At 34.7% G+C, this 15,101-nt stretch overlaps 1 protein-coding gene across 1 annotated transcript; it reads left to right on the plus strand.

Moving 5' to 3' along the window:
* Window positions 1–5,541: 5,541 nt before the first annotated feature.
* LOC136223478 (uncharacterized) lies at window positions 5,542–10,254 on the plus strand. Its single transcript, XM_066011503.1, has 6 exons — window positions 5,542–5,937; window positions 6,298–6,494; window positions 7,625–7,705; window positions 8,843–9,076; window positions 9,613–9,690; window positions 9,777–10,254. Exons 1-6 carry the CDS (start codon window positions 5,676–5,678, stop codon window positions 10,008–10,010), a joined length of 1,086 nt encoding a protein of 361 aa, XP_065867575.1. The 5' UTR covers window positions 5,542–5,675; the 3' UTR covers window positions 10,011–10,254.
* The last annotated feature ends 4,847 nt before the right edge of the window (window positions 10,255–15,101 follow it).

Below are 15,101 nucleotides of genomic sequence, written 5' to 3' on the forward strand. Positions count from 1 at the left end.
GGTTGTCATTGATCACTGTCTCACAGAAAAATGTTGGAGCTCAAAAATGTTTGCCCACAGCAGCAGAGAAACCCTAGGTCACAAAGTAAAGGAGATGATTTATAGATAGGGTTTTTGTGTTGCATTTGGGTATCGAGTTACTATACAACTTGTCCCGAATAGGGTTATTTTTATTCTTAAATGCTAATCTAAGACTTTGTATGGGAGATTGGAAGTTAAGTGGGGGTTATAGTTAAAAAGGTAATGGAAAGGAAATGTAAGGTATGAAAATGAAAGTTAAAAATTAACATTATTTATAAATTTACATAATGTAAATGAGAGTTAAAAGTTTAATTTCGTTTGAGAGTTTAAATATAAATGAGAATGAGGGTTAAATTTACTCTGCATATATAAAAAAAAATTAATGAAGTGCCTGTTGTTGAAACACCTTTCCACAAGATTTTGATTTGACAAAATCATCCATGATTAAGAGGCAATTAAATTTAAATGCTTTGATTTAATTATACTAATGTGTTTGTTCAATATTGAGTGCAAATATACATATAAAGTTAGACAGGTCAAAAGTCAGCATAAGACAAAGCTGAGTGGAACGGAACTCAGCATAAAAGAAATAAAAGCTGAGTGGAACGGAACTCAGCATAAAAGAAATAAAAGTTGAGTGGAGTAGAACTCAGTCTCAGAAGTCTTCTTCAAAGTTGCCAGAACGAAGCTGACTAAATTAGAAGACTCCTTCAGAATTGAATAAACAGAACGGAGCTGACTAAAAAGGAACTCAGCATGGAAGTTGAACATTCGAAGATAACGAATGAAGCTGAGTAACAGTCAGGACAGCATGAAGGATCCGTTCACTAAGGGACAAAGTCTGCCAATCTTCTGCACCAATAATTGAAGCCTCGAAAATACACAGAAGACTAATTCCAAGAATCATGGGTCTATGGATTATTGGTAAAAGACAACTGGCACAAAAAGACAAGTCTGATGCAAGAAGACAAAACCTGACGCATGAAGAAAACAGAGGAAGGGAATGGCGGAACAGTCTGAAGCTGACCAGAAGATGTTCCCTAAAAGAGTCGTTTTGGACACAATGGCTAAACCAATTCAAAATGATCCAGGATGAGATTTCCATCTATAAAAGGACAATCAAGAACCTTGGATCATTTGCCGAAGTATCAAAAGAAAAATACAAGAGAGAAAATCTTGAAAGCACTCAAATACAAAAAGATCTTACACCAACTTTTCTATTCTCTGTGTAAATGCTAGATTGATTGTTTTGTACTCATCTAAAGTGTTCTTTATTTGAAAAAGAACAAGTGTGTAATCAATAGGAATATTAAGAGTGTTGAGCTGAGTACTTGGTTGTAAGTATTCAGTGGTAGAAAAATCTAAGTGCTGGGTTGTAGTACTTAGTAGGAGCTGAGTAGACGAATAGAGGACGTACTCTTGCATACTCACTGCCTTGTAAAGGGTTTGTGCTCTACCTTGAAAGAGCTCAGTATTGGATTGAAAATCCTAGGAGGAATTGGGGACTGGACGTAGGCAGAGAGGCCGAACCAGGATAAGTCGTGCTGAGTAACTTCTAAACTCTTTCTCAATATATATATATATGTGCATGTGTTGCTTGTTGTATTTACTCAACTTATAAATTGTTAAAACTGAAACTGAGTAAATCTGAGTGCTAAGTTGGAAGCTGACCTCTTAAGTGTCAATTCCCAACTCTCAAGTCAAGCAGTCTTAGTCAGCATAGAACTAAAACTGTCTGACTAATCAATCGCCCGTGCTGACCAACACGCTGAGTTATCAAACTCTTAAAATAACATTAAGTCAGCATAATTAAAAGCGAAAAAGTTACATTAGTTCCTAACCCCCCTTGGAACTAATTACTAGGGACCAACAAGTGGTATCAGAGCCTAAGCTCACTACTCAAAGATCTAACAATCTTGAGCTGATCCCGAAAAATGGGTGAGAATAGCACTCGTTTCCTCCCAGGAAACCAAACAACACAGATACTCCCTGAGGGATTATCAATCACTATACCTCCCCTATTCTTTGGGTCTAATTATACATTCTGGAAGAATAGGATGAAGAACTTTATTCAAGCCACAAACATGAGTGCATGGCTTGCAATAGTTCAAGGTCCACATATTCCTTATAAAACTGTTGATAATGAGAAAGTTATCAAGAGTGAAACTGAGTGGATAGAGGATGACCTCAGAAAATTACAAAATAATGCTTCGGCTATCAATATGCTTCACTGTGCTCTAGATGCTGCAGAATACAATAAGATTTCAGGTTGTGAGTCAGCACAGGAGATCTGGAAAAGGCTGGAAGTGACTTATGAAGGCACCAGCAAGGTCAAGGAATCCAAAGTGAACCAACACATGCGATTATATGAGCTGTTCGAGATGACTGACAATGAGGACATCTCAGCAATGAATGCCAGGTTCACCAACATAATAAATGAGCTTAAAAGACTCGGTAAGAATTTCACTGAAGAAGAACAAGTGAAGAAGATCTTACGAAGTCTTCCCAAAAGCTGGCAAGCTAAGAAGACAGCTGTAAAGGAAGCTCAGGACCTGACCACATACAAATACGATGAGCTAATCGGTTCCTTGCTGACTCATGAAATTTCCATGAAAAACTTTGAAGCTAAAGAAAAATCTGAGGATAAGAAACAGAAATCACTAATGATGAAAGCTGACTCCACAGAAGCTGAGACAACTGATGATGAGGAAATGGCCATGTTTACTAGAAAAATGAAAAAGCTGTTCAGAAGAAATGAAAGAAATAGTAAGCGGCCATACAAGAGAGGAGATAGATATAAAGCTGAGTCCAGTGACACCAGACACAAAAAGGACAGCTCCAAGCCTGTCACATGTTATGAGTGCCATCAAACTGGGCATATTAAGTCAAGCTGTCCTAATCTGAAGAAAGATAAGAATGGTAGCAAAAAGGCAATGGTGGCCACATGGAGTGACAGTGATGAGTCAACATCATCTGAAGCTGAGCAAAATGAAACAGCCAACATATGTTTCATGGCAGATGATGGAGCTGACCAATCTCAATCTGAGCAAGCTGACCTCTCTGGAGATTCTGAGCAGGAGGAAAACAACAATGAGGTAACATCCTTACTTTTGCTTAGAAACGAAATGGTAAATGCCCTGAGTGACTTATATACACTAACTAAAAAGTGTAACAAAAAGATTAAGGTACTCAGCAGGCGCTGCGACGAGATTGAGGAGGTCAAGCTGAGTGACCTCCGATATCTCCTTCAGGACAACTCAGATTTACATACCAACATGCAAATCTTACATAAGTTTGTCACGGAGGTTCAAACTGAGTCAAAGAAACTTAGAAAGGATGTCACAACATTACAGAACCAAATAAAAGGTTCAACTAAGAATAAACCCCATGCTGAGTACTCAGGTACTGGTCAGCATAAACAGCTTACTCAATGTAGCTGTTGTGGGAAGAAAGGACACACAAAAGCTGTGTGCTGGCATAACAAACAGACTATCCAATATGATTTTTGTGGTAAGAAAGGTCATACTACCAAGGTATGCTGGCATGCTCAGCACAACAATGCTGACCACACTCAACATCACCCTCAAAGGGTAACTATGTGTGGCTTTTGTGGTAAAAGTGACCATACTACAAAAGTATGTCGTCACAAGTTAAAATATGACTTTGCACCTGTTTACACTAACAAGAAAGGACCCAAAAAGAATTGGGTACCTAAAAACGAATAGTTTAAAATGCAGGTCAGCTTGACATGGGTGGAGAAATCAAAACTCTGGTATATAGACAGCGCATGCTCAAGACACATGACAGGTGATGAAACTCAGTTCATCACACTAGAGCTTAAACGAGGAGGTAGTGTAAGCTTTGGAGACAACAAGAAGGGCAAGATAGTTGGATCAGGAACTATCGGAGGTAACCCTAAAATTGAGTCAGTCTCCTTAGTTAAAGGTCTCAAATATAATCTTCTAAGCGTAGCTCAGCTTTGCAAGAGTGGAAGGAAGGTTATATTTGATGATACTAAGTGTCAGATTAGCTGGATTAATGCACACCATCTGTTCGGGAACCCCTTAGCCATCATAATGTCTTTAATGAAACCCTATTCCAAACGGTTATAGGCTTTACTCATGTCAAGTTTCAATGCACATATCCCATTTTTCCAAGTGATTCTATGTTTTATGGAATGAAAGAGTTCAAATACTATTAGTGCATTATCTGTAATGAGGCGATCGGGCAGAAAAGCACTTTGGGTAGGGTAAATATTGACTCAAGTGAGTCTTTCATCCGGTTGGTTAGTGATTTTGACACCAATTCATATACCACATTACATAAGCTAATTGGGCGCAAGTCTTTTATGCTGCTCGGGTTTTTGGTTTTTGGTGGTGATATAGGCGTGGTTCATTTTCTCTGGGAAAGTTCGGGTTCCATTTAAAATCTATAGTGCTAATTTAGCGACCTCACTACCTATAATGTCCCAATAGGATTTGAAGAACATGTCTGACATCCCGTCCGGGCCGGGGGCTTTTGAGTTGTCTGTATTCCAAAAGGCCATTTCAACATCTTCTGGTTCAAATGGTCAAGTTAGGTTTACTATTTGATCCTCTGAGAGCATCTTATCCATCGAATTTGTGACTTATTTCGAGTTTATGGGATTTGAGGTGGAGAATAAGCTCTGAAAGTAGTCGATAATAATTCAACATCCTTTTCGGTCTCCTTCCACACCCCCTTTATCTCGAAGCTTGAGGTTCATTTTCCTTAGAGAATTGGCTTTCAAATGAAAAAACTTGGTGTTCTGGTCGCCCTCAAGTAACCGACTGACCCAAGTCCGTCGCTTCCACATAACCTCATCGACCTCTTGGAATTTCTCAATCTGCCCCGTTAAGCATCGTACCAACTTTTATAAAAATATAGTTCCAAATGCAGATGAAATGAAAAATATTGTTTTAACTGAATTGACGTTCATAACTAAATAATTTTATAAGCAGAAGCTTAAGATGTTGTTTGATAAAACTAAAAATTAAATGCAAATGAAATGAAAAATATTTTTTTAATTGAAAAAAATATATTGAATTTTAATTGTTAAATATTATAAGTGTTAAAAGTATTAAATGATACAATATAGTTTGATAATTCTAAAAAGAAGTATTGAATATAAAAAATATTAGTTGATAATATTTAAATTTTAATTTAAATATTTTGATTTATTAAAATGCGTGATTTTAATTTAATTAAACATTTTAAAGTGGAAAATTATCTAAATAAGTGATTCAACTATTAAATTAAGTTTTAAGTGATTTGAGTGATCATGAAACAAGTTATTAATGTGAAAAAAACATAAACAAGAGTCTAATTTATTACTATAAAAGATAGGGATCAATCTACCAAAGTAATAATAATAATTAAGAAACATTTCAAAAAAATAATAATAATCAAGAAACAGGATGCTTTTTGTCATCTCAAAACGCAGCGTTTGGCGCTCCCTCTTTACTCTTCAGTCACAAATATTAATACGGAAAAGAAAAAAGAGGAAGATTAAACTCCTAATTCCTAATCCTTTTCAGTTTCGCCTTCTTGTTTTTTCATATTCTATTTCTAGGGTTTCAACAAAATCTTCCCCACTCTGAATCTCAGACCAGCAATTCCTCATCAGTCATCTCACCATGGCTGAAGTCATTAACATGCCCGTTGATTCTCTCGACCGCCGTGGCAGCGGCGGCGGAGGAGGACGCGAACGCAAGGAGAAGCCCTCCGCTGATGACCCGCAATCTTCGTCTCCACCACCTCCTCCTCCACCGCTGCCGCCTCAGATGGCGGTGCTTAACTGGAAGCACCATACTCTGATTCAATCACTGATGATGCGCGGTCCTCTCAAGGAGGCCGATTTCCATAAGGTCTTTTCCGGTGTCACTGGAAAGAACCCACGTAATGTCCATTTTTTCTTTCGAATTACATTATGATCTTAATTAGTAATTTAACAATTTACGGCAATTTTGACCTATCTGCTGTGGAAATTTAGGGCAAAATCGTTATCTACTTATGCAAACAGGCTTATTACGAATAGTTTCATGTTGCAGTGAAATAGCTTTTTTGATTTTGTCTATGCACTTAACCTTTGACCTGAGGGAAATCCGTTTTATGAACTTAGCAATTAGGTCTTGTAATTTTGTTTTTCTATCAGTTGCTGGGACAGATATATCTAGTGATTGATTTGGCTTATTTGTTAACGTTTGCACCAATGGCATGTTGCTGAATATTTGCTACTGGATTATACATTTGATTCAGGTTCTAATGAACGTGATTTCAACGATTTCCTTCTGAAGATAAACAAGGAACTTTCATTGATTCAAATGGAGTTGCGGCGCTGTAGAAATCAAAATGATGGTCAAGTTTGTTATGGACTTGTAAACAATGTTTCTGATGAGCAATCCAAGCTTGGAACAAAATACACGGTTCCACAAATTGCTCTATTCAAGGGCATTGTAAGTCTAGCTAGCTTCACTATTAACTGAATAATGTTATATCCCATGGTAGATGCAATACGTATACATGTAGTGGTTTCTTTGCTGTTAATAAATGTTTTAATGTACTACCTTTTTAAGAATTGCATATGGAAACTGTATAATTTAATGCACCTAGCGAATTTAGGATTTACATAGGGCCATACCCAGGGTTTTAATTTTCAGAGAAACTAGATATAGAAATTCCATTGTCTTTGAAAGATGCTAGGCAGGTAATTTAACTATAATGGGAGATCAATTTCCTTGTACATATCTTTGAAACTGAGTTACTGCTTTCTTAGCATGTTGTACTTCTTTTAAGCAGAATGTAAGAGTTTATTTGGTACTTTTCTTGAAGCCAGTGGAACTTAAATGACTAGAAATGATCCCCCCCTTTTTTTATAATTATTTATGAACTTTATATTACATATTATGCAAGAAAAATGAAATGACACAATTGACAGTTGTCAAATGTCTGTTTGCTTCTGTTAACTCAACTGTACTTGTGTTTCTCAAACAAATTTTGTATTGTTTAGTGGTCATTGAACTTTTTTCTGCTTCAATATTGAATTGTGGTGCTATCGTTGAACTAAATAGGAATTCATGAACTTATACACTTAAGTTCAGCTTAAAAGAAGTATTTAGAATCTAATTCATTTATATCAACCATCCGCCTCTAATAATCTGAGAAATATTAAAAGTATTTACATGATTATTATAGTTCCATTCCATATTATTTTGCATCTCATGGACGTGAAAAGACAATCTGTCATGGTGTATGTGCAATCATATAAGGCTTATATTTCTATTTCATATTAGTTAGTTAATAGACCTCATTTTATGATTCGGCATTTTCCACTTCATTGTATTCCTTTATTTGACTATGCATTGATTCATCAATAACAAGAGTGTGTAGTTGAGTTTTTGCTTTTAGTCCTTGTATAAATTTGTCATTCGTTGCAATTAATAGTGATATTTTCTTTAGATGCATATCTTTATATTTATCATAACTCTTCCATAATAGTTATGTGATATAATCCGCATCTTTTAATGCACACTGCTGCTTTTTTTTCTTTTTCCTCTTTGTACCTTATCTCTTTATGCAATGTCAGGTTGAAGCAATAGTTCAAGATGCTACAGCTCAAGGCAGCATCTCCACCTTTGGCGCGATCAATTTACGGATAGAGATTCAGGTCTATACTTCTCCCAAGCTTTTTCTTATCACTATTTATATAACCCAGCTAGGTGCTAACATATGGTGTTATTTTTGCATAGTGTTTCATTCACAGCTATATGGTCCTTTAATTTGTGAATTACCTAAGAACTTAGTCAAGAAGTTCAACATCCTCTGCAAATCCGAACACATGTGTTGAAAAGAGAGTAGACATGATATTGACCAGAAAAATTGTCATTTTTGTTTGAGTTCAAATAGTTTAGGAGAATTTGCATTCGTTTGTTTATGGAGATAGATCAGTCAGAGGATGACATGTGAAGGCTTAAAGATACACTTATGACTTATTAGTCCATTGTGCGAGGCAGAATTGATATTCCATGGAGACAATGCCCCAGGTTAGGACCAGAGAATTAGGATATTTGGCTATGATCAGGATTTCCCTAGTGCTTCTAAATTAATTTAAGTCTAAAACAACTATGGCAGAATCTAAGATTTTTTTTTTTTTTTTGAGGAATTGATATTGATATATACATCTTGAGTTGTTTCATCTATATTACTAAAGATTCTAGGATTCAGCTTTTCACTCTATGTCACATGGATGTTGGTGAATGTAGTTTTCTACTGTTATTCTATTACCTTGTATATTGGGTTTTAAGAGAATTAGTTTAAAATAAATTCTTTTTAAACTTGACACTTTATATGGAAGTGGAAGCTCTGTTCAGAAAGAGTAATATAGAAGCCCTATTTTGCTGCTGGATGTATTATGCTTTTGATTTTTTTTTTTTTTTTTTTTTTTTTTTTTTTTTTTTGTAATTCCTTTGTTATTTTACACATTGATTGTCTGTTTTTCCTGAGTCCTGACTTCACAATTACATTTCTTTGTAAAAGAATATCTATTCTCAAAATATAGACTTTATATAAATGTGGCTCAATTTTTAAAATTAGCAATGTTTGTTTCAGTTGATGGTTAAATAGTAACTCTTGTAAGTTGTAACAAAGGACTGCTGATTGTATCACTGCCATGTCGGGACCATTTATTCGAATGGACAAATTATATTAGTTTTGCAGGATTGGCAACTTCCTTAATCTTGCTCGATTTTCATATATGCAAACATCCATACCTACGTGCTTGAGATGCATTCTTGTCTATTTTCAGGTTGATAGTGGGACAGAATCACAATTGGGTTCATCTCAAGTTCATCCCGCGTTAAGGAATTTCTCTCTGTCTCAGAAGGAAAAAACCCTTGATGAACTTGTGCACGACAAGTGGCTTTGTCGCACACCAGATGGTGAAATTCGACTTGGTGAGAGATCCTACCTGGAATTGCGAAGTTTGTTTCATAATTATGGCATTCCTTCATGTGATGTGTGCAATGAAGCTGCAATAAAGGTTTTATTTCTTTGTCATTCTTGTGCTTGCTAGCTAGTGTATTGTGAACCGAATTCTTAAAGATTTTGAATTGATTATCCACATAGGATATTAAGTCAAACTATCTGTATTACAGCATTGCTTGATAGAACTAAAACAGCTACCATGAGGTATAGTCAACCAATCATCTCTTGCTTGTCAGCAATTGCACCCACTTAGGGATTCAATATGTTGGCATATCTAGATGGCGTCAGTTATAAAATTATTTGGAAGTTTCATGTGAAACAAGTTATTCCCTTTCTTAGGGACTAAAATCATTTACGAAGGGCAAAGCACAAATTTTTTCAGCTGTGAGATGGACAAACCGATAGGAGAGTTATCTGTGTTAATTGATAGGACACCCGAGCAGAATATTTTTACGCAAGCACCCAGTTAAACAAATAGAAAACCATCATACTTATGATTTTTCTTTAGATAATTGCAGGAAGGCAGAGTTTATTTCATAGACTATTGTTTATCATATCTATCACATTTTTATAGATTTATATTTCTTACAGGCCAAAGTATGCAAAAATGAAGATTGTATACTTCGAATTCATCATTACTGCCTAACAAAAAAAATTTCCCGAAGCAAGGTACTAGTTTTGAATCTTTTGACGAATTTATGATCATCAACTGTGTTTACTGCAATCCGTGAATTATTGACATGAGTGTATTGCAGGGCAACATAGCTTGTCCAGCCTGTGGCATTAAATGGGATTGCCAACTTCCCGAAACTGAACCTGAGGAGGCAGATAATGAGCAGCATGAAACTCAAAGCCAGGCAGTAGCTGGATCAAAGAGGAAGAGCCGTAAAACCAACATAGATGATAATGACTGCTGCAGCTCATCTCAAGCTCCAGAGTCTGTTTCTGATCGGAAAAGAGTAACTCGCGTAGCTGCTCGGAGAAGGTAAAGTGGCTCTATAGTCGGAGTTGTTATCCTATATTTAGTGAAACAAAATTAAGTTCTATGGCTGCCGTCCAGCTCTCTACTTTTCTAAAATAAGCCAAGTTAAGCGGCCATCATTGCATTTATTTTTATTCAAAAATACATCTTGAATATGTTGATCTTTCCCTAAAAAATGAATCAAGGATGTAACATTAATTTTACTTGTCATATTAAAGATGAGGAAACCAAAGAACATGGTTCTCTTCACATGTTTTGGTTTCATTTATTTATTTGCTTATATTGGTTTAGGGTGTGTTTGGTTGGTTGGTGGATGGATTTTAGGAAGATTGAAGCTGGGTAAAAATGAGTTTTCCTTCATAAGGAAAATGAGTTGGAGGATGGATTTTTGCTTCATAAGGAAAAAGAGTTTTCCTTCATACCCCTTTTCTTTAATCTATCTGTAAAAAAAGAGAATCTTTTTCCATTTCCAGTTTTAGTGTACTCAAAATTTTTAGTGTAATAAAGTATAAATTTAGCCCTATATTTAGGGGAGGGTAAATTTAGCCTCTATATACAAAACAATGCAATCTTAAGTTAACGTTTATCGGATGATGTATGACTTTCAAGTCTCATTAATGAAAAATGAAAAATGAGTTTTTTTTTTTTTTCTATATGCAAATGCATGTTTTGGATATCTTGCAACTTTAATCAGGCTTGAAATTGCATATTTTTTTTGTTAATGAAAAAACTTTTTCATTAGTGAGGTTTGCAATTGTGTCGTCTCATAAACATTAAACTTAAAACTAAATTGTTTTGTATTTGGATATTAAATCAACTCCCCTCTAACAATACTACTAAATTTTAACTAATTCCAATTTTAATTAAGGGATTAGCTACCTGAAGGATGTATGATTTACTTCGAATTGATTAATTGGATATGTTAAGAGTAGATCTGTTCATGGGCTGGACCGGACCGAATCTAATTGGGTTTATCATATATTTATATTGTCCAACCCTAGTCCAACTCATATTATATTCACATTGGGCTTGGGCCGGACTGAGTTGGGTTAAAGAAACAAATTTCTAAGCCTAACCTGGTCTGTCTAACTAATACATATATTTTAAATTTTTTGATTATAATTATACAATAAAATTGCAACTAAAATTTAATTGATTAATGTGTACTGGTCAAAGATAAAGAGATTCGTGAATTCCACTTGTGTCAATTTGATATATTATATCTTACATTGGCACCACATATGATTGAAGCTCCTCTTCGAACTATTTAGCACATGCTCGAGTGATAGGACCATCCGGTTAACGTATTCGCTTCGTGTAAGAATTCATATTTTTAGTCCGAGTTATATCACCTCCCTCCTTAGGAGGATTTGATCTCGAATTAGAATTTGCATCATAAAATGATAGACATTGAGGCTAAACCTAACACATAAAGACGTAATACAAAGGTTTACTCTGATTCACACACACAAAGATTAGAATACTGCAATAGACAAAATTCACTCTCCCTACACTTATAGTCATCCCCTCCCATGTTCCTCGGTGTACGTAATTAGTTCGTGAAATACAGTGATTGATCATGTGGTGTACGTAATTAGTTCGTGGAATACAGTGATTGATCATATGGTGTAGCAATCTCCTAGATCGGTGATATACAGAGCCAAAATTAATTTCTTCCTTTGTTATTCAACGGATCTGCGGTATACGAGGTAAAACTAAATCTGTTGTTTATTTATTTATTGTTTCGGGTTCATTGCATGTCCCTTTGAGGTTAGAGATAATATGTATTGACTGTATTAGAATCTTCCATTCTATTCAAAGTGGATTCTATAGACTATAAGATATAATTGCATTTTAGGATTAGTTTTTCTTTTGTAAATTATATTAATATTTTATATATATAATATATAATATTTTTAAGGCAAAAAGCATCATTAGGTTCATAATCTTTTATTTTTTTATTCATTAAACTCTTGATCTCTTATTTGGATACATTCAGATCTTTTATTTTTGGTCTCATTAAGCCTTTGATGAGCAAATTAGTAAGTTGTGAATATGCAATTTTATTAAAAAGACGTTATTAACTTCATATGTATTTGAAATTACAGTAATGCTCACCTAGACCCTGAATGGCCAAATGAATTTGGCCATTCACAATTAGATTCAAGCTTATTAGAATCATGTGGTGGAGATTCAAACCATCCTAAGGCTTAGATTTAATAAGCTTGGATCTAACGGTGAATGACTAAATTCATTTGATCATTCAGGGTCCAGGTGAGCACTACTGTTTAAAATTATTAAAAAATATTTTTTTTACAGTTTGAATTAAGGTTTTTACAAAAATTTCATAGTAACATTACATATCCAAAACTGCTTTCAAACAGTGAAAAAAATACAAATTTCGAATACATATGCAATGAATAACAGTCTGTTAATCGAATTTTATGTTAAAAATCACCTATAAATGTGGATATTGGGGATTACTCGATCCTAATAAGACGGGATCCAATGGTAAGCCGTCCGGCATCTATTATCTTGAGGATCTAATAAATCTGGATGATAACTAACCCAATTTGAGAAACTAATTTGATAATTTATGCAAGTAGGTTCATTAATGGAGAAATCCCAATAAATTAATATGATAAATTGAGTGAAAGCAATAAGATAAAAAAGCATAAAGGAATATACATAATAAGACTACCTTACTTTTATCTAAAAGCAATTTCTTTTCAAAAGCCAAATTGTTGAAATTTTTTAATTTTTTTAAAAGTATTATCACCACATACTAATATTCTTCACCTTCCAACTAAGCAACACATGCATTGTCTTTTATTTTCTTTAAATATTACTCTTATTATTATTTATATTCTTATAAAAATATAAATTGTCACTAATTCTGATTGATTTAAGATAAAAATTTATTAATTTTTATATATATACATTATATAGTGTCTAAATTTTTATTATGTCAACTTTTTAGTCTTTAGGTTAGAATCCATATATAAATAAATAATAAATAATTTATTAATTTTGGAATTTATGCATTTTACACTAATTAATTCATTGGTTTTTTGAAATACATTATAACGTAACTAAATTCTGTTAAAATCAACTACTAATTACTACATCCGTTTCATATTACATGTCTTTCTAGAGATTCTTTTTTTGTTTCGTACTATGTCTTTTTATATGACCAGTACACATCAAGTCATCTTTTTTTCTGCTATAAAACGCGGGTTTACGAAAATTAATTAGAATAATGGACTTATTATAGAATAAATAAATATTGAAATCAATAAATAATGGGCAACAATTAATGCATTTTTTCCAATATCCTTAATTTCTATATAATTCTCTAAAAAGACATGTAATATGAAACGGAGGGAGTATAATTTTGTGAATGGAAGCTAAATTTTATAATAGAAAAGATAAGTTTATTCTTCTATCACAAAATAAAATAAAGTTTTGTTTGATATATATAAATATTGTAAATAAATGTTGGTCATACATCAATTGTAATTATACTATATATATACTATTTTAGTGGTTGTAATAATTTGTGTTACTATTATATGTTCAACATTATAAGTTTGTTAAATGTTACATTAAAAAATCAATAATATAACATATAACTATTTTTTTCTCTAAAAATAGTTAATATTAATTAACTATTAGTTTTTTTTATCAATGTTAATTTTAATGAATAGTTTAAAAAATTTAATAATAAGTTAACTTATATTTGTAAAAAAAAAATAAGTTAAATTATATTTTATTTAATTAATAAAAATATAATTTTATTACTAAGATTACTATATTACTGAGAATGATATACAATTGGTAATAGTCTCCGTCGCTTCTGTGTGCGAGTCCTTTGTCCCCACCGCTTCTGTGTGTGAGTTTTTCCCTTGTGACCTTGTTTAGACCTGGTTTCTTTGCTATTGTTCTTAGTTCCGTGTTGTTGCGATTTTGCGATTTGCACAGGTCAATCCTTTTCGGGTTCTTGTGGGGTGGGTTTCTGTTCTGAGTCTGGACGGTATTTAGGCGAGAGGCGCCGTAGTCCGTCTGATTGGCTGTAGGGTGAAGAAGGAGGATCCGTCGGCAGCGGGTTGGGGGCGCTGATCTGAGGTTGAGTTCGGAGAAACAGCAGGCTCTCCGTAGTCGTCGTCTTCAAAGGGGACAGGTGGATTCTTGACCTCAGTTTTCTTGTTGCGTTTTTGTCTTGAAGCCTTTTTTGAAAGTTTGGGGGAGGGGGTTGAGCCAGCTTTTGGTAGAATTGTCTGCACAGTGCTGAAGTGAAATGAATAACAATGAGGGGATAGGGCAAGGTGAAGAGGAAGAGGATGTGGGGATTGATTTGGGGCTGACCGCTTCGGCTGAAGAAACAGTAAATGGTAGCCTGTGTTTATTGGGGAGATTTGTCACTGATAAAACAATCAACTTCCCAGCGATGAAGATAAGGCTTGCAAACATCTGGAGGCCGGGCAGAGGGGTGACAATCGAGGAGATAGGTAATAATCTCTATACCTTTGAGTTTTTTCATGTCATAGATCGTGATAGGGTGCTAGGGGGAGGCCCATGGACCTTTGATAATTATGTTTTGGTATGGGATTACTTGCATTCGGGAGAAAACCCGGAGAATATTGCTTTGAACAATATAGAGATTTGGGTCCAAATTTTTGATTTGCCCATAGGGGCCATGTCGGAACAGGTTGGAAGGCAACTGGGCGATTTTTTGGGGGTGTTCTTGGAATATGATGTGAATAACAACAGGGGGATGTATAGAGCTTACATGCGTATCGGGGTATCTATAGATATCACTAAACCTTTAAAGCGGTTTAAGAAAATTCTCCGAGCTTAGGGGGACTGGAAATTTGTGAACTTCAAATATGAACGATTGGGAGTATTTTGTTATCTTTGTGGACTAGTGGGACATGCGGACCGCTTTTGCACTAGGGTCTTTGAAAAAGGAGGTCTAGAGATAAAGAGAGAATGAGGGGAGTGGTTAAAGGCGCCAATCCGTAGAGGAGGGGATCAAGGGGGGCCGAGGTGGCTGATAGAACCGGGTCAAGGAGTGACAGGGGAGAGTGAATTGCGTAGA

The sequence above is a fragment of the Euphorbia lathyris genome, chromosome 3 (genome assembly GCF_963576675.1).
Source record: "Euphorbia lathyris chromosome 3, ddEupLath1.1, whole genome shotgun sequence".
Taxonomy (NCBI): domain Eukaryota; kingdom Viridiplantae; phylum Streptophyta; class Magnoliopsida; order Malpighiales; family Euphorbiaceae; genus Euphorbia; species Euphorbia lathyris.

What these genes read in the sequence shown, in the direction of transcription:
- LOC136223478 (XM_066011503.1), top strand. Translation starts at nt 5,676, where the DNA reads ATGGCTGAAGTCATTAACATGCCCGTTGATTCTCTCGACCGCCGTGGC. An exon ending in TTGCTCTATTCAAGGGCATT is followed by an intron (nt 6,495 to 7,624) that starts GTAAGTCTAGCT and finishes ATGCAATGTCAG; the next exon opens with GTTGAAGCAATAGTTCAAGA. An exon ending in GCAATGAAGCTGCAATAAAG is followed by an intron (nt 9,077 to 9,612) that starts GTTTTATTTCTT and finishes TATTTCTTACAG; the next exon opens with GCCAAAGTATGCAAAAATGA.